Source organism: Pelophylax lessonae, assembly GCF_965119305.1.
Source record: "Pelophylax lessonae genome assembly, chromosome: 5".
NCBI classification, from domain to species: Eukaryota; Metazoa; Chordata; class Amphibia; order Anura; family Ranidae; genus Pelophylax; species Pelophylax lessonae.
In genome coordinates, this window is record NC_138772.1 from 78,953,044 (window position 1) to 78,974,153 (window position 21,110).

At 42.9% G+C, this 21,110-nt stretch overlaps 1 protein-coding gene across 1 annotated transcript in view; it reads left to right on the plus strand.

The window, feature by feature from the left end:
- APBB1IP (amyloid beta precursor protein binding family B member 1 interacting protein) overlaps positions 1 to 21,110 on the plus strand; it is a gene marked incomplete at its 5' end in the record, with an annotated part of 121,634 nt that overhangs the window by 90,029 nt on the left and 10,495 nt on the right. The window contains 2 exons of the mRNA XM_082259916.1: positions 405 to 548; positions 10,573 to 10,683. Of these exons, the coding sequence (XP_082116042.1) occupies positions 405 to 548; positions 10,573 to 10,683 (255 nt within the window). The remainder of the gene's footprint in view (positions 1 to 404; positions 549 to 10,572; positions 10,684 to 21,110) is intronic.

A 21,110-nucleotide genomic window follows, 5' to 3' on the forward strand; every position in this document is an offset into this window, starting at 1 on the left:
TTCATGCATTTCAGATCTCACATCAGCCTCATATCCTGTTCCTTCTGACCTAAGATCAGCCACATTTCTGTGCCTTTAGAACTCAAAACAGCTCCAATTCTTGTACCATCAAACTTCAGATAAGCCCCAGTTCCTGCAACTTCAGACCTCACATCAGCCCCAATTCCTGCATAATCAGAGCTGAGATTAGCTCCAGTCCATGCACCTTCACAACCTTGGATCAGCCCCAATTATCTGCCCCTTCTGACCTCTGATTAACCCCTATTCATGCACTTCAGATCTCACACCAGCCCCAGAAAGTAGTATCACCATACCAGTAAAACAATGCTTTTTGATAAAATACTTTTTTCAGTATTTGGGAGATGTACACTGTATAAGTTTTTTTTATTTATGTTATCTAACAGCAAAGTTTCTGTGCTTCCTCGGTTGTTGTGCCAGAACTTGAAGGGGCAATATACTTGAAAGAAGATGGGAAGAAGTCCTGGAAAAAACGATATTTCCTCCTGCGTGCTTCTGGAATTTATTATGTACCTAAAGGGAAGACAAAGGTTAGTAGTCCAGCCTAAAGTATCTATAGGTACTGCAATTGCAATTATTGAACCATCAAATACTTCTCACAGTTAATTTGTTTATTCATTCAGCCAGAGGGTTGGCACAATCAACATCAACACAAATGAAAAAAGACCTGCCACTGTCAGAATACACTGATCAGCGGCTGCCGCCACTAATCGAGATAAATTTCAGGCATGTCTCTTCAACAGAAGTGATCAAAATATCAACTTCTGTCAAGCAGGGAAGGTCACACACTGATCTGAAATTCAATCAGTGCATGGCCAGCTTTAAGAAAAACTTGGAGCTTACCCAGGGCCAAGGCAGACAGTTGTGGGTTGGAAAAATACAAAAACAGCGCAAGCATCAAATAAACATATGAAATATACAAAAAAAGTCCAAATAAACTAATGTAATCAATATAAAGTGCTCTTGTGCTCCAATCTTGTTCTCGCTCTTTTTCCTGGTGGAAATGTATTAGCACTTCATAATTTTTAGTGCTATCAGCGATTATTAGGCTACTATTAAGAGGCTACTGGGGAGTCCTTGATCCGTTCCTTGTGTGACCCATCAGTCTTATTTTTAACCAAGCCTGTCTGACTCTCAGACTGAAAAGCTGGGGGTCCATTGATTTTGGTAAGGGAGTGAGTGTCATATCACGGAATGAATTCATGTGGAGCACTTCAGCACTCTTAAGAAGATTAAGAAGAAGAAGATTAAGAAGCACAAGAGCACTTTAAATTAATTACATTCATTTTTTTGGACAGGGTATGTCAATTTAAAAAAAATTCTTAACATTCTAGGAGGAGGTGAGCTGTGAGCTAGATAGGGGGAGACCAGTGGATGTGGTGTACCTAGATTTTGCTAACGCGTTTGATACAGTTCCCCACAAGCGCTCAATTTATAAAATAAGGTCTGCAGGCATCGACCGCAGGGTTTGCTCTTGGATACGGAACTGGCTAAAAGGGCGAGTCCAAAGGGTGGTAATAAATAGAGCATACTCAGACTGGTCTGAGGTGGTAATAAGCGGGGTCCCCCAAGGCTCAGTCCTGGGACCAACCTTGTTCAATTTATTCATAAATAGCATTGAGGACGGGATCAGTAGTTCTATATCAGTTTTTGCAGATGACACAAAATTGGGCAGGGCAATAACTGCACAGCATGAAGCAGATATCCTACAGAATGACCTGGACAAAATAACGGAGTGGGCAACGACATGGCAAATGAGGTTTAATGTGGACAAGTGTAAGGTTTTGCACTTGGGGACTAAAAACATAAAAGCACAATACACGTTAGGGGGGGAACCCTTGGGGGAATCAAAAATGGAGAAAGATCTGGGAGTCTTGGTTGATGATAGACTAAGGCAATAGCATGCAATGTCAAGCAGCAGCTGCCAAAGCCAGCAGAATATTAGCATGCATAAAGAAAGGGATGTATTCCAGAGATAAAACTATAATCCTTCCACTTTATAAAACTCTGGTCCGACCGCATCTGGAGTATTCTATCCAGTTCTGGTCGCCAGTCCTAAGGAGGGATGTGTTGGAGCTGGAGAGAGTCCAGATAAGGGCAACTAAACTAATTAGGGGATTGGAGGACCTTAATTATGAAGAGCCTCTGCAATCGCTTGATTTATTCTCCCTGGAGAAGAGACGCCTGAGAGGGGACATGATTGCAATTTATAAATATCTCAATGGTGATCTTGGCATAGAAAAAAGCTATTCAATCTGAGGGATTGCATGAGGACTCGAGGGCATACAATGCGATTAGAGGAGAAGTGTTTTAACCTCAGGCAACGTGGGGGGTTCTTTACTGTTAGGGCTACAAGATTGTGGAATTCTCTACCACAAGAGGTGGTTTCTGCGGGTAGTATGGTGGCTTTCAAAAGCCTCTTAGACGTACATCTCAAAGATCAGAACGTTCAGGGGTATGAGAGATGATTACGGCCACACACACACCTACACAGGTTGAACTGGATGGACTATTGTCTTTATTCAACCTCACCTACTATGTAACTATGTAACTAATTTTCTCTCCAATGCGAAAAGAGCAGGGAACGAAGAGAAGTCAAATATATATAATATGCTGATGAATCGTAACTTTATGACCACCTACCTAGTATTGAGTAGGTCCCTCTTTTGCCTCCAAAACAGCCCTGACCCCTTAAGGCATTGATGTCTCAAGACCTCTAAAGGTATGCTGTGGTATCTGCCACCAAGCCAACAGATCCTTTAAGTCCTGTAAGTTGCAAGGTGGGTCCTCCATGGATTGGACTTGTTTTTCCTCCATATGCCACATATGCTTTATTAGATTGAGATCTGTAGAATTTGGAGGCCTTGAACTCTTTCCTGTGTTCTTCAAACCATTCTTGAACCATTTTTGCAGTGGGGAAGGGTGCATTATCCTGCTGAAAGAGGCCATCAGGGAATATCATTTCCATGGAGAAGTGCACAGCAACAATGTTTAGGTAGGGGGTACATGTTGAGTAACATCCACATGACTGGCAGGACACAAGGTTTCTTAGCAGAATTTTGCCCAAAGCATCACAATGCCTTTGCCGGCTTGCATTCTTCCCATACTGCATCCTGGTGCCATCCTGGTGCCATCTCTTCCTTAGGTAAGTGATGCACACACACCTGGCCATCCACATGATGTAAAAGAAAATGTGATTCATCAGACTAGGCAACTTCTTACTTTGCTCCATGGTCCAGTTCTGATGCTCATGTGCCCATTGTAGGTATTTTTGGCTGTGGACACAGGTCAGCATGGGCACCCTGACCAGTTTGAGACTATGCAGTCCCATACACAACAAACTGCGATGCCCATATTTTCTGCTTTCAACACCTCAGGGCAACATGTTTACTTGCTGCCTAATATATCCCACTGACTTTCAGATGCCATTGTAGCAAGATAATAATGTTATTCACTTTACCTGTCAGTGGTCATAAAGGTACAGCTGATCGGTGTAGATATAAACCCTAACTAACTAGCATTTAGTAAGCACAGTTGCCATTTAAAAATAAATATTTGTTTAATCTTTTTTTTATTCTTGTATACATATCAGGGCTGCTAATCCTTTGCAGCATTTTTGCAACCACCTCTCTGCATGCACTCAGACAATGGCAGGTGGTATATCTCAGGTTGTGCCTCCTGATGGTGACAACAGTGGTTTGTGGCTGTTTAATGTGTGTTCAAATGTCCACTTGTCTCCATTGGAAGCCATGTGGCAAGGTGACAACACAGAAGCTAAACTAGACAGAACCAGAGTGTTGTCACCCTATAACAGGAAGTAACTGAATAGGGACATTCATGGCAGGATCATCAGGAATTATTTTATTAGCAATACAGTGACTTTGAAAATTACATTAATTTATTAGAGTTTAGGTAAGATTTAATTGATTGGGATCTATTTTAAAGCGGAACTATACTCACCTTCACTCCAGCGATGTGGTTTCAACACCTTCAACTGGCCCTCTTCCCAGTTTTGATCTTCAGCTGTTTTGATTGGCCAGACCGAGATGGTGTCATGCATCGGAGTTCATACATTTCAGCATATGCCAAAGAATGTGCAGCCTTGCTTACATTGCAAACAGGCAGGCAAGAAGAGTTTAATGCAGAAGAGGCATAGTATGTCTTTTATGTATTTGAAAGCCTTCTGGTACACATATATTTTTTTTTTTTTTTCGATCTAGACTATATTGTCAAAAGTATTGGGACACCTGCCTTTACACTCACATGAACTTTAATGGCATCCTAGTCTTAGTCTGTAGTGTTCAATATTGAGTTGGCCCACCCTTTGCAGCTATACCAGCTTCAACTCTACTGGGAAGGCTGTCCACAAGGTTTAGGAGTGTGTCTATGGGAATGTTTGACCATTCTTCCAGAAGCACATTTGTGAGGTCAGGCACTGATGTGGACAAGAAGGCCTGACTCGCAGTCTCTGCTCTAGTTCATTCCAAAAGTGTTCTATTGGGTTGACGTCAGGACTATGTGCGGGCCAGGGAAGTTCCTCTACCCCAAACTCGCTCATCCATGTCTTTATAGACCTTGCTCTGTGCACTGGTGCGCAGTCATGTTGGAAAAGGAACGGGCCATCCCCAAACTGTTCCCACAAGGTTTGGAGCATGAAATTGTCCAAAATATCTTGGTATGCTAATGCCTTAAGATTTCCCTTCACAGGAAATAGGGGGCTAACAACCCCCTACCATAATTCCCCCTCCACCAAATGATTTGGACCAGTGCACAAATCAAGGTCCATAAAGACATGGATGAGCGAGTTTATGGTGGAGGAACTTGACTGGCCTGCATAGAGTCCTGACCTCAACCCGATAAAACACCTTTGGGATGAATTAGAGTGGAGACTGCGAGCCTTTTTGTCCAACATCAGTACCTGACCTCACAAATGCGCTTCTTGAAGAATGGTCAAACATTTCCATAGACACACTCCTAAACCTTGTGGACAGCCTTCCTAGAAGAGTTGAAGCTGTTATAGGTGCAAAGGGTGGGCCAACTCAATATTGAACCCTACAGACTAAGACTGGGATGCCATTAAAGTTCATGTGCATGTAAAGGCAGGTGTCCCAATACTTTTGACAATATAGTGTTCCTTAAGTAGAAGCAGCTGTTGAGGCTGAAATTAAAGTGAACCTGTTGCTTTTGCCACACATGGGCGAAGGTTAATTTCAAAGAGAACACTGCAATAATAACTCAAAGTATGGGAAAATACATTATATTTTTCTTTGACTGAACATCCACACATATAGAACACCTTGTTCCCGGCATCTTTCAGGAAAATCTGATTTTTAAATGATAGGCAACATCTCCTTGCAACCTTCTGGCAGACAACGAAGCCCCTACAAGCAGAATCAATGCTTATAATATTCTATTGATTAGTGCCTTTTGGTAGAACAGATGATGAAAATATGTTCAGAACTCTTTCGGTAGAACAAAAAAATGAAATAAAATGCAGCGTCTTGTCTCCGCTCCAGCAGCATTTTAATGGCTAATTTATACATGCATTAAGGGATTCATGTAAATATACTTTGATGGAAGCATCTAGAAGTGTGTATGTGTCACCACTTTGTCACATGAAACATTTTAAATAGCATGAATCGGCACAGCATGAAAATGCGGCATCCAAACAGCTCCTGGGCGCCCGTTATCTTGGGTTGCCATAGCAACCTCTCTCAAGAGCAAATAAGGGAGACTTTATAACAAATGGCAGGGAGGAAGGTGCCACATAATAGCTCATTTATTTTCTCACAATAATTTTACATACAAAGAAAAACAAAATGCATTCAGTTCCCCCAAGGGAAGCATTAATTAAAAAAAAAAAAAAAAAAAAGCAGTTGCAAATTGATTTTTTTTTTAACACAAATGTATTTTTTTATTAAAATCTGTATTAAGCTCAACTAAGATCAATTTTTTATAATAAAGAACATAGAGGTGTATCCCACAGAATCCATTCTGTTTCCATCTGTCATATGATTGGTTGATGTTCATGTTTAAACATTTCTCTGGTAGCCATTGGTGGCCTGTGAACACATGAAGCTTCTTTGCCAACAGAAAAAAATGGCTGCTGGACTCCAAACCTGATTTTAGCTGATATAGTATGCCACAAAGCAGGTCGCATTAATGTCCAAACAGAAGCAGGGCACACTGGCAGTATTTTTTTAATTAAATGTCATTAATTACATTTAATTAATTAATTAATTTAATAAATTAATTAATTAAATTTTTTATTTAATTTATTAAAGATTATGTAAACCTAACATTTCATATCCCTCATGTGCCTGCTGTACCATGTACTTGTATGAAAAAGTATCCTCTTCTCTTTGTATTGCTTCCTTTGTGTGAAATCCCTGGTGTTCCTGCCAGTCCCTCTGTTTTCCTACTAAAAACTGACTACACTAAGCAGGAGAATACTTAGTATACTGATAAGTGATGAAATTTCCCTCACCGCAGGGGGCTAAATTATTCAAGGAGAAACTAAACACCAAGAAAAACCAGTGAAGGAAGACATTTTTTTAGAGTGATACCTTGTAGTCCTGAATATAGAAGCCATGATCCAAGGCAGTGCACAGTATCCCAGAAAAACGAAAACCAAAAGAAAAATCTATTCCAACTGAGAGTGATACTTTTTTTTTACAAACAAGGTTGCTCTTTATTGAAAAAAGTCAGAATTACAGCCCATTCAGACTGGCGCGACACGACTGTGTGGGGCGACCTGTGAAGTGCACCGCGACTTCGGCGCGACTTGCACGGACTTCATGTAATTGAAGTCAATGCAAGTCGCCTCCAGGTCGCCCCAAAGTAGTACAGGACTCTTTTTCTAAGTCGGAGCGACTTGTGTCGCTCCTATTAGAATGGGTCCTGTACTACTCATTGGCGAGCGACCGACCGACCGCGACTTGTCAGGCGACCAAGTCGCCTGACAAGTCGCGCTAGTCTGAATGGACTCTTAAACAACAGTATTCAACAAACGTGTAGCCATTGGCCATCATCATAGACAAATGGTAGAAACCAGTGCGCTGAGAGTGATACTTATAATGGAGTGTAGCCACGGGACCCTCCCAATGTCATGTTGGCATAATTAATGATAGGGGGCGCCCTCACCTGAGCAGCAGTTGCCGCTCAGCAATTGTTCCAAAACACTCCCTCATGGTATAACGCAGATGTACAAACAAAAGCGCTGGCACCATGGCGCCATACAAGTTGACATCATATGTCCAAGGCAATTGGCGTGGTGTCAATGCGCATTGAGTAAAAGCCTGCCCAAACCCCCTGGTCCTAAAGGGGGCAGGGGAAAGCTCCCGGTGTGCATCGCAGCTCCTGAAAATGGACAAACCCCAGCCAAGCAGCTCAAACCACATAGGAACAAGGAAAACACTGAGCCATAGATGTAAAACGTATTGCTAGATATGTACCAAAAAATTATTGAGGTGTAAACTCCACACGACCTATCCAATGTCGCAACCCACACAGAAAAAAGGGGGAGGGGAGTTCAAACACCTATAATTGTGATAAAAATACCATCCATAGCCACGTGCTTCTATCCCTATACATAGAAAATGAAAAAGGAGGGTTTTTTTTGGGACTTTAAAGGAAGCAATGACGAGCTAGGGCCATATAACTCCATCCCTGTATATGAGATAAAAAAAGAAGAATGTGGGACTTTAAATGAAGCACGCGGCTGCAATCTGGTAAAATGATTGCTGTATAATAACACATTTATTGATTCATATATCTACACGTGTTTCATCATAGCACAATGCAGTAAAGTGGAATCCACGAAACCCGTAGAGATTTTTGGTTGCTGCGTCCAATGTCATAATCATGTGTTTACAATTTAGACTATATACATTCATTTTTTTTGCTATCATGAATAAATGTTACTGTAATATGCAGATGTGGATCAGAAAGTTTTTTATATGTTACAAATCAACATTATTATGCTATGATGGAACACGTGTACATATATGATCTAATAAAATAGAGAGCCTGTTTCCTTATAACAGGTTAAACAGCACAGTGATTGTGTTGTCCAACCTGCCCCTCTGCAAACTGTAAAAAACCTGGCTGATCCTGCTGCTTCCTGTGCCCCCCCTCTCTGTGACGACCATGATAATCATGGCTAATGATCCCTGACCACCGTGGTCAGTCTGCGTGCCTCCGTCATCCGTAGCTCTCCTCTCTGCTCTCCCCCCTCTCCTCCCTGACTGTCAGGTCCATGTCTCTGTGTCTCTGTCTCTGTCTCTGCCCCCCTGCTGCTGATAATAATAAACCAGTCAAATGTTACTGCCAGCCCCTCTATGTTAATCTCCTATCCTGCATTGTATAAGAAATGCTTGTAAGAAACAATGCCTCTAAATACCTTTTTGAGAAGTGTCTTTAGGTCTGTCACGTGACTCCCGACCGCTCTGATAATACAATCCAGGGCTATAGCAGGAGGAGCCGAGGTGCCAGCTCAGCGATCACGTGACTCTCAGCTGACATCAGAGGGAGAGCTCGGCTCCTCCTGCTGTAGCCCTGGATTATGTTATCAGAGCAGCCGGGAGTCACGTGACAGACCTAAAGACACTTCTTAAAAAGGTATTTAGAAGCATTGTTTCAAACAAACAGTTATACAATGCAGGATAGGAGATTTAAAGAGAGGGGCTGGCAGCAAGGCAATGGTTTGGGTTACAAACCCTTTAATAGTAATTATGGGGGATTATGGTGTTTGGTTGTTTTTTAGGGGTTGGGCTTGGCCCCTTAGTTCCAGTGAAGGGAACGCTAAAGGCATCAGCATACCAAGACATTTTGGACAATTTTGCACTCCCAACTTTGTGGGAACAGTTTGGGGATGGCCCCTTCCTGTTCCAACATGATTGCACACCAGTGCACAAAGCAAGGTCCATAAAGACATGGATGAGCGAGTTTTGGGTGGAGGAACTTGACTGGCCTGTTGTCAGGATGCGCATGCCAGCAAACAAGATAACCTCCTCTGGATGAACATTTGGGCATAAGCTAAAACATATTCCTTTTTGTGCTCAAAAGAATTGGGCACTGACTAATAAATATGTGCATGCGCAAACTCACACGCACACAAGAGCCGTTGCAAATTTTCGTGCACGCCGGCGCTTGCGCGCACCTGTGACAGATGCTAGTACCAAGCAGACTATTTAAACTCAGCCAGTGCTCAGGATCAGTGCTGCTTTGTCTTCAACTTCCTGTGTGCTTGTATCCTGCTTCCAGTTCCTGATCCGGCTTGTCTTGACCATTCACTCAACTCCACCTGCATCAACCTCAGCTTGTCCCCTGACCTCTGCTTCTGTCTGCTCCTTTGGCTCCTGTTCCATCAGTTCCAGTCCCAGCTTGTCTCTTGACCACATTCCTGCCTGTGCCCTGTACCCAATCCATGCCATCTGTGTATGACCCTGCCTGCCTGACCTTGCTACTTTGCCTGCTATCGCCAACCTTCTTCCATTGGGTTGAAGTCCTGACTTCAACCCAATGAAAGAACGGTCAAACATTCCCATAGACACACTCCTAAACCTTGTAGACAGCCTTCCCAGAAGAGTTGAAGCTGTTATAGTCTCAGAGGGTTTGCCAACTCAATATTAAACCATACGGACTAGGACTGGGATACCATTAAAGTTCATGTGTGTGCAAGGGCAGGTGCCCGAATACTTTTGAAAATATAGTGTATGTGCTATTAGACCTCTTGAAATTTGGGGTCTGACTATGTGGTAAGCAATAAACGTGTGCATTGGTGGTGAAGCAAAGAATCGATCCCATTCAAGAGTGGTGCTGGGTTGGATTTACTAAAGGCAAATCGACGGTGTATTTGCAAGTGCAGTTGCTTCTCAGCTTAGTAAATGAGGGGGAGCTACTCTTTGTAAGCAATACCCAATCACATGCAAGGAAAACAAAAAAAAAAAGCATTTTGTGCTTGCATATGATTGGATGATTAAGTAAACAGAGCTTCTCTTCATTTACTAAGCTGTGGAGCAAAAGCACTTGCAAAGTGCACAGCCTATTTGCCTTTAGTAAATCCAACCCACTATGTTTAATAATTTATTGGACATTTCTCACTTTTGGTTGTTTTCAACACTAATTGATGTTCACAATTTTCACCTTGTGCATTATTTGTCATGTTTATACTATATTTTCTATATGGATTATGCATGGTTTATTTATGAACATGTGATTTAAAGGGGACAACGCAACGTTTTTTACATACACTTTTATATTGCTGTTTTGTCGCCAGCACAGGGCAAAAAAAAAAATGTTTTAAAAAATATTGAATTACTACCTTAACCTTTTTAACGATACCTAATTGCCAAGATTGAGAATATTTTCATTATTTCCCATCTGCCAATCTGCCCTGGAAACATGGAAGCTGACTAGTTGCTGTTGGCAACAAAGATAGTTCTTTTTTTCAGACATTTCAACCACAAGGCCAAAAATATCTAGCTTTCTCTAAACTCCAAACGTTGTAATCACAATCATCCTCCTCATTTTTCCCTTGTGTTTCCTTTGCAGACATCTCGTGATCTGGCCTGTTTTATACAGTTTGATAATGTCAATGTTTATTATGGCATGCAGTATAAAGTCAAATACAAAGCTCCGACGGACCACTGCTTTGTCCTGAAGGTATGTTGTGTGCATAAACATCACGGATAGGAAATGTGCAGGAAACCGATTGCCTTTAATTATGCTGATTATTAAATAATTTTAGGTACTCAGTGATTTATTTGGATAATGATGTATGGTTTATTTTATATAGGGGACGGCGAGAATTCTCGTCTACATCTCAGTTGTTTACCGTAAAGGATTTCAGCTCTGAATGTGTTGTAATGTTAAAAATATCTAGATCGTTTTATGTAATGGACTCTGCATTAAAAGTGCACTCAAGTCTAAGATTTAGTATCCTAAAGAGGTTGTATACCCCAAAAAAAAAAAAAAAAAAACCCTGTAAGACAAAGGCATAATGAGCCAATTTGCATCGCATACTAGCTCTTTTTAAAATACTTACCTTAGAACGAACCCCCGCAGTGCTGCCCACTCAGCAGGGACACGGCCGACATGTTCGGCCGTCCTGCTTCCTGGTACGCGTCCTCCAGCCATCTGATTGGCCAGAGGCACGATGACATCACTCCCGAACATGCGTGCGGGAGCTGCTGTTCATGGCACAGGGCTCTGAAGGAACGGCACGGATGGCCGTTCCTTCAGAGCGCATGCGCTGATGATGTCATCGGCTGCATTAAAAGTAAATATCTCCTAAACGGTGCAAGTTTAGGAGATATTTACAGTACCTTTAGGTAAGCTTTATTAAATGATTACCTATAGGTACAAGTTATAAGAGAGGGTTTACAACCTCTTTAACTAAATGTGGGTATTCAGCCTACACGCTGCATGGCTTTAAAGCTGAACTCTGAGAAAAAAAACTTGTGGGATTCCAGCTTCATCCTAATTATCCTCAAAACTGTCCCCTCCCTCTCCTAACACCTATGCTAACTTACCTGTGTAAGAAAGATGTGTATACTTACCTATTTTGAGCCCACTCATGTGATCCTGCTCCCCTGTGTCAGCCAGCCCTGCTGCAGGGGAGAGGAGGGAGAACTGACAACAGATGAGCCATTGAAGCCTATGGGTAACATCACAGCTCCAGGCTTTACTAGCCTTTGTTGGAGCTCTCTTTCCTCTCCCCTGCAGCCGCCACTGGCTGACACAGAGCATATCACATAACTAGACTGGAGGGACCTGAAAAAAGGTAAGTATATACATCTTTCTTGCACAGGTTAGTTAGCATAGGTGATACGAAGGGGGAATTCCACTTTAAATTTATAGTGGCTTTCCCTCTGCATTTGAAGGGTTAATTTCCTATTTTGCCCAGGGAATGATGAATTTTATGATATATTTTATTCCTTATTTACTCCCTATTCTTTGTTCTTGCAAGCTTCCCATGTACTGTACCATCGACTCCTTAAAGTGGTTGTAAACCCTTACACTTACCTAGTGAAGTAACTGGCCTCAGGTAATATACAGAGAGGAAACAAATCCTCCTACATAGGTTGTACCTGTTTATCTGCATTTTTCTTTTCTCTACACCTGTTCAAAGTGTGAATTTATAAAGCTTGTCTGAACTGTCAGAAAAAAGGGGTGGAGAGCTGAAATTACACTCTACAGAGCTCAGTGAAGAGAGCTCTGAGAGCTGATTGGAGGGAAGGGACACACACCTTTCACGCAGCACACAGGCTGTCAATCAGCTGGAGATCCCTCCCCTGTCACCTTTTTTTCTCTTGGTGTTAGGAAAATTTGTCAGAATGGACTCATGCAGATAGAAGAGGAGCAAAGCAGAAGACAGAAATAACACGTAGTGCTCCTAATTGAGACAAGTACACACTATAGAGAGATATGCTTTGTTCATATTTCATATCTAAAGTTTGCAACCACTTCAAAGCTGCTCCCTTTTGCTACCTGATCGGTCACAATCCTCTGACATCATCCTGTATGATTGAGGTCCATCTGTCCTGCATTGTATGTGAGGTCACCAAGGGCCCACCAACCCAGGACATCGGACAGCAGAGGACAGTACGATAAATATATTACCTTATTCATCATCCCCTAGACAAAACAAGCAATTAACCATTGCCATAGGTGTGTGCAGCCTATTGCATTAGGATGTGCATCCTCAAACACACATGCCTTTTTCTGCAGCCTCAGCTGCACTGGACAGTGAATGAATGGGAAGTGCTCTGCGTTGAGCGGTTTCCTGTCCATTTACAAACCGAAGCATAGTAAACACAGTTTACTATGCTTTGGTTATGGATGAACACAGTGAGCGAGTGTGCTCACTGTGTTCATTTAGAAAAGCAAGGGGCCAGAAAATTTACAAATTTACTAGCCCCTTCCCCTGCTCTCCATCATGAAACATCCCCCACAGCAGCTGGGGGGGGGGGAGGAGAAGAGGAAAGCCAGAAGCACTGCAGGGCGGGGGGCCAACAAGGGGGGGGAGGGAGGCCCAGGCAGTAGGGGGAATTGTCACGCACATAGTGATTAGGGTGTGCCCAGGCACACCTGGCACACCCCCTGCACATGCCTATGACCCTCGCAGTGTGCAGGGAGAGTTTTCATTCACTAGAGTTCAATTCTCAAGGACAACTGTACGTAAACTTTTTTTTTTTTTACTTTGTTGCTCCAACCCCTACAAGCCCACCAAGACCTATACTTACCTGCAGTCCCGATCCAATGATTTGCACTGTGTAGCCCTACTCCAAGGTGTGTGGCATTTCCTCTGAAAATGGCAGTACTGTGCCCCATTCATTCCTAGGGGAAAGCCATACTCTGATGGACCACTTACCTAATTAGAGAGACATACAAGGAGAGCAGAATAAATAGTTGCTGCCAGCACAAATAATCTTTGAATAATAATGATTGATGGCTGGATCAGATGATCCTTATCTTATGTCTATGGGTTGCTGATGATATGCTGTAGCGGGGGGGGGGGGGGGGGCACCAAACAGAGGTGGTAAATAAAGGGCCTTGCAACGTGCTAACGTATGTAACCTGCGTTGGTTTTTTAAAATGACAATGTGATTAGTTGGCCCTTTCAGATGCTCTCTGTGAGTTCTTCTTTAAGTTCAGCTCTAGTTCATCCCGTGTAACATTTCCTAACTATCTTTAGAACATAATAGATCTCGGATAGTGGATCATCCTGGCTATACAAAAAATTATGTTTTCTAAAAAACCATCTGCATTCACTTATGGCTGCCTTGTATTATGTGCAGTGGATTACCATTAGTCTCTATGTAACTTCCTATCTGACATATGTTTGTCATAATTGTAATTAAACTCTAAATTCTAGCATCAATCACAGAGCCATTTCATTTATGAAATATTTATTCCAATCCCTTTATCTACAACATTCCTGAGTTCAGAAGGAAACATATGGAATTCCAGACTATGTCCTGCCATCTACTGGCAGAAAGGTGTAAATATCCAATTCAATTTATTTCACCAACTGAACTTCTAATGACACATTTGCTGTGTTAGGCCACCCGCAGACATAAGCTCTCACCAGGCATGTGATTGAATCTTCGGGCAATCGCTTTCATGCAAAAGATCATTCCATAAACAATAACGACTTTGTCTACTGGAAAGAAAAAAAACAATTCTATTTAACTATTTGTCGTCGTGGACAATTTTTTAAGTTTTTTGCACACATGTTAAAATGTTTATCACTCTGAACCCCCCAACAAGTATATATTTTGTGAAAGCAGAGACCCTGGAGTAGGGTTGCTCCAATACCAGTTTTTTAAGACCAAGTGCAAGCACTGATACCTTTCCTTAAGTACTCGCCAATACCAATTACTGATACCTATTTTTACAATGTTTTTGGTATTTTATTTATTTATTTTTATTTACATTTTTTTTAACACTGTACCTTTAACTTTCTTTTTTATCATTGTTATTGCTGTTACAAGAGATGAACAACATCCCTTGTAATAGCATGGGCCATGACAGGTCCTCCTTATGGAGAGATCTGGAGTCTATTAGACCCCAAATCTTTCCTTTGGCCTCCAATGCAGGCGATCACACACAGATCGGTCTGAGTGTCCACTACACTGACCACTACACTTACCTACCTGATCCCTACACTAGCCAACCTGACCACTACACCAACCTACCCAATTCTTATACTGACCTATCTGATCCCTACACTAACCTACCTGACCACTACACTAACCTACCTGACCACCACACTAACCTACCCAATTCATATACTAACCTACCTGACCACTACACTAACCTACCTGACCACTACACTAACCTACACAATTCATATACTGACCTACCTGATTCCTACACTAACCTACCTGACCACTATGCTAACCTACCCAATTCATATACTAACCTACCTGATTCCTACACTAACCTACCTGACCACTATGCTAACCTACCCAATTCATATACTAACCTACCTGATTCCTACACTAACCTACCTGACCACTATGCTAACCTACCCAATTCATATACTAACCTACCTGATTCCTACACTAACCTACCTGACCACTATGCTAACCTACCCAATTCATATACTAACCTACCTGATTCCTACACTAACCTACCCAATTCATATACTGACCTACCCGATCCCTACACTAATCTATCTGATTCCTACACTAACCTACCTGACCACTACACTAACCTACCTGATTCCTACACTAACCTACCTGACCACTACACTAACCTACCTGACCACTACACTAACCTACCTGACCACTACACTATCTTACCCAATTCATATATTTACCTACCTGATCCCTACACTAACATACCTGATTCCTACACTAACCTACCTGACCACTACACTAATCTACCTGATTCCTACATTGACCTACCTGATTCCTACTTCCTGCACTACTCACCCCCCCCCCCCCACCCCTACATGTACAATGTAGATCAGTGGATTTTGCTTACCTCCATTGTCTCCATGATCATCCATCTGATCAGGGCTCTCCCCCGCACCGCGTACAGTTCTGGAGTCCTGCCACCCAACCACTCCTTGGTATTCCCTGGCCCCCTGAGATTTCCACCAACAGTAACTATACGCTCTTCACTGAGCACCACCCCTCCCCCCCCCCCCCACCATTCTCACACACACGGGCGAGCTGCACCAGGGGGATCATGGGGGACAGGCTGGACCACAGGAGTCCCTGAGTGGAGGGAAAGTGCTGCAGAGCAATGCCTGGGATATGCCTCATTGGAAGGGGGCCAGGGGAAGTGCTTGGCACCAACACACAGCACACTTTGGACAGCACTGTCGGCAGATTAATATTGTTGTGCCCCCTCCACGTTACGCCACTGCCGGTGAGCCCCCTTTCGCAGTCGGGCCCTCGGACCACGGTCGAACTCACCGAATGGTCAGTCCGTTCCTGCCGCTAGGAGAACACTCTGCAGCTAGAGGGAGAGAAAGGAGGTGGGAAAGATACCTGGCAGTGCTGGTGGGAGGTAAATCCCACTGACAGCTAAAACATCATCGGTTGTTAAGGACACGGCGACCCCGCTCCTTAACAACCGATAATTGTCGGCATTCTTTTGTATACATTTTATCTGTCAGCGGGGGAATACGGCCTCGCCGTATGTCCATTCACACACAGAGCCGCAGCTTGGCACCGTTGGCTTACTCCCCATTGGCTTACTGGCTGTGATTACTGTCTCAGCCAATGAGAAGGGAGAGTCCCCAGAGAGCCGAGGCTCTTGTGCACATTGCTGGATTGTGATGGGGCTCAGGTAAGTATTGGGGGGACTGCTGCACACAGAAGGTTTTTACCTTTATGCATATGTAGCACCCTACAGGTGGGTGCCAGGTGAAAGCATAGTGGGTATTGTCTACCTAACAGCAGGGCCATGATTTCTTTTTGGTGGGGTGTCATGGTTTCCAGGTGTGTTTGCTGAGAGGGGAGTCTCCCCACTGGCTCTGTGAGAGGCTTCTCATAGGGCAGTGGAGGAAACCCAATCAGGTACACATTCAGGCTTGTAACTACCCCAGAAGACAGATTCTGCAGCAAAGGATTCTGGGAGTGGGTAAAAGTCTGAGGGGGGTGCATGACTCATGGTCTTTGGGGGGAAGCAGAATCCCAGGAGGGAGAGAACGGCTGTCTCTCCTCCTGTCAGAGGAAGCGGATGTCTCGGGTGCCGCCTGATAATCCAGAGAGTGCTGAGTTGAGCTGAGGGAGATCCGGAGCGGAGAGCGAGAGGGGTCCAGTCACTGAAAAGCCTACACAGATCGTGAGTACTGAGGATTGCCCACTCCGGAGAAGGTTCTAAGATCCAAGTGTCAGCTAGTGATAAAGGGGGTACCTGATCAGAGGACCCTGAAGTGATAGAGGGGGTACCTAGGTTGAGGACCCTGAAGTGTTAAAGGGGGCGCCTGCAGTTTAGGCCCTGAAGAGAAAGTGCACAGTGTGAGTGCACCTGTTGAGAGTTGCAGCCATGCAGGATTTCACAACAAGCTACCTCAGGCCAGTGCAAGGCAAGAGGGGATAGTTAGTGACTTTTGAGTGCAAGCAGTGTCAGAAGGTCCCTTATGCTACAGTCCTGGATCTTCTGGACTTAAGTCAGAGTTCCAGCACATCTTTCCAAGTTACAGTGTGTTTCAAGTGTCAGTAAGCGTTGGCTAGCGTCGGCTGGCGTCAAGACAGCACTAAAGGACATTTTTCTACAACAGTCACAGAATTGTATATAGTCAAGCCAAAGGAGTATCCCACTCATTCCCTTCTCCCATCCCCTAAAATTACAATAAAACAACCAAACATAGATGCCGGAGTTGTCAATGTCTCAGTTCTCACACCCAGGGTCGCAGCTCACATGGGCTGGAGAGGTAACCGGTAACAATGGCAGACCCACATCAGGCCACCTGGAAAACCTGCTACACATAGAATGCATGAAGACATGAAGATGAAAAAATTTGAGCCTTTAGAACCACTTTAAGGCTAGGTTCACACATATGCGAATTTAATGCGTTTTGAACCGCATCCAATTTGCATGACATGTGAAAGAGCATTGCTTTCTATTGTGCCTGTTCACATATGTCCGGTGCAGTGGAAGTGCGGATTCAGTGCAAATTGAAAAAGCGTCTTGTCAATACGGTCCGGGTCAGGTACAAATTCAGGCCTATTGACTTCTATGGGAACGCTTCTGAGTCGCACGTCATTCAGTTGTGAACAGGAGAAAATCCTGACCTGCTACTGATGCAAACCAGACCTGATCCTGATCAAAAACTGACCTGAAATGCTGAACAACTACTTTGTCAATTAGCTGTGAAAACTGAGTTTTAATTCACACCTAGCCTAAAGCAGAACTCAAACTAAACTGAAAAACACAGGCATAAAATTCAGATATGTGAACTGTTTTAATTAAAAAAAAAAAAAATGTGCTGCATTTGGTATTCACACACATCTGCCAGGCAACACAGCCAGAAGGATGACACCCCTCTACACTCTCTGCCTGCACCATGCTGGTTTCATCATGAAGGAGCAGCAAAACACTGATAAGATATCAACTTTTATCAGTCGTTTCTCATCTCTTATCAGGCTGTTCCCTTTCAGCACAAGTGCACAACAGCAGGGAGAGAATATTCTGCATAACCACAGTTGTCATTTACACTCCTTAGTCAAATAGTATGGTGACAACATTTACTCCTAATGTGAAATAAAACAGAAGACCAGCGCTACGGATGCAATTCCAGAGACTGATTATAAGTAACAATAGGTTGCAGCCTCCAACCAACCCCTAAAAATTAGGGGTCAGAATATCAAGTGGGGGGAATGCAGTTGTGCTACCTTTTATGTGAGGTACAACTCACATAAAAGGTAGCGCCAATTCCAACTGCCTTCCCCCCACTTAACATTTACTCCTGTTGCAATTTAGCAGTCTCTTGGAATCACCTAGTTGATTTCTAGACTATGGATCAATAATGCAGGCTACCGTTGAAGTCTTTTGTGTTGTCCAGGGCCGAGCTGCTCAAGAATGTCCTTTAGGCCCCTTTCACACTTGTGCACTTGTCCTGCAACTTGGGACTGCAAAGTCGCATGACAAGTCGTACCCCGTGATTTCCAATGAGTACCATTCATATCTGTGTGACTCCAGGTCGCAGCAACTTCAAAGTAGTCCCTGCACTACTTTGGTCTGACTTTGATGCGAATTGAGATCCATATACCTCAATACTACACAGGCATTGCTTCAAGTCACGTCGAAGTCATGCAGCAAAGTCGCACAACTTTCAGGTCGTAGAAGTGTGAAAGGGCTTTAGGCTTGAATGGGACATACTTGTATACAGGAGTGGTGTTCCATTTGAGTCTAAGGCCCCTTTCACATGAACGGTTATAATTCAGCTTTTAGCTGCGGAAAGAGGAACTTATTTACCGCAGCTAAATGCAGACAATGCATCCTTATGGCCCCATTCACACACTGTGTTTAGCAACGATTTTATAACATACGATTTTGTGCATTTAAGAAAAATAAAGTTGACGGCGTCCAGGAGCGATGTACCACAGCTATCTGTATATAAACGCAGTTATTCGCAGTACAAAGAAAAAATAAATAAACAGTTGCTATACAAAAGGCAAGTAATCAGACATAATCGCAATGTACAAATGTGAGTAATCGTTGTGCCAGGAGTGTTGGAATTTCAAAATAACAAAACATGCTTGTGACGGTACTCATTGTCACTAGGGATGATCGAACTTTTGAAAAGTTCGGTTCGACCAGAACACCCAAACCTCCCGAAAGTTCGGCCCGGATTTCAGAACCCCATTGAAATCAATGGGATCCGAACTTCTGTAATCAAAAAACACAATTTTGAAGCCCTAAAACCCAATAAATGCCCCTAAAAAGTGCCTAGGGTTCTGGGTCATGCCCCAGGGACTATTAATCACACAAAAAAAGTTCTTAAAAAGTGTCATTTTTGATAGAGAGCCAATTATTGAAAAAATTATTGGAAAAAAAGAGATTTCTTTGGATTTAGTGTCTGGGGGGTCTCAAAAGTGTACCTGTGAAGTTTCAGCTCTGTAGCATGTCCAGAACCAAAAAAAAAAGTTTGTTTGTATTAGAACACTTATAGAACAGGGATATGGCTCCGCTATTTTCACACCTTGCCGGTTTTGTAGCAAGCGTTTTTTTTTTGGCATTTTTTGGCGGTTATTGGAGGCAGGCATAACATCAGAACTTCTGTGTAGGGGTATATATACACACACACATGTATGTATATATACACATATATATAGGTGTGAAAGTAGCAGAACACCATGCTTGCGCTAATGAAATAATTAACACCCATATGGCTTCTCTGCTATAACACCTATATGTGTGTATGTGTATAAATACATATAAGTGTGTGTGTATATATACCCCTATACAGAAGTTCAGATGTTTTGCCTGCCTCCAAAGACCCCAAAAAATGCCCAAAAAAACCCGCCTCTGCAAAAACACACCTGGGCGTTTTTGTAGCTGGCGTTTTTTTGGGCATTTTTTGGGGGTCTTTGGAGGCAGGCATAACATCAGAACTTCTGTGTAGGGGTATACACACACACACACACACACACACACACATGTATGTATATATACACATACACATATATAGGTGTGAAAGTAGCAGAACCCTATGCTTGCGCTAATGAAATAATTAACAGGCATATGGCTCTGCTCCTATCACACCTATATATGTGTATGTGTATAAATACATATAAGTGTGTGTGTATATATACCCCTATACAGAAGTTCAGATGTTTTGCCTGCCTCCAAAGACCCCCAAAAAATGTCCAAAAAAATGCCAGCTACAAAAACGCCCAGGTGGGTTTTTGCAGCAGGCGTTTTTTTTGGGCATTTTTTTGGGGTCTTTGGAGGCAGGCAAAACATCTGAAATTCTGTATAGGAGTATATGTACACACACACTTATATGTATTTATACACATACACAGATATAGGTGTGATAGGAGCAGAGCCATATGCCTGTTAATTATTTCATTAGCGCAAGCATAGGGTTCTGCTACTTTCACACCTATATATGTGTATGTGTGTATATATACATACATGTGTGTGTATATATACCCCTACACAGAAGTTCAGATGTCATGCCTGACTCCAAACATGTCCTCAAAAAAGCCCAATAAACGCCTGCAGCAAAAAGCAGGGTGACAGGGGCGAAGCCATATCACGGTTCTATAAGTGACCTAAGAGAAACGATTTTTTCTCTATAGCGGTCACCCTGAAATGGAAGGGTTTTGTCACCCTGCCATAGCAGTCAGAGTCAGTTAACCCTACACTACACTACGGTCCCCTTACACTTAACACTTTCCCTACAGAAACTAGATTATCAAATCTAACTATAGTGGAAAATAGTACCCTAACTACACTAGATATCCCTTTCCTCACACTAATAATTGCTAAATGACACTTTGAAGCAAAAGTAACAGAACTGCTTCCATTCTCTTCCACGTCCCTGTATTACAATGCTAGGAATTTGGCGGGGCTATCTTATATACTGGGGGGCGTATTCACTAATGATTGGCCTCTGG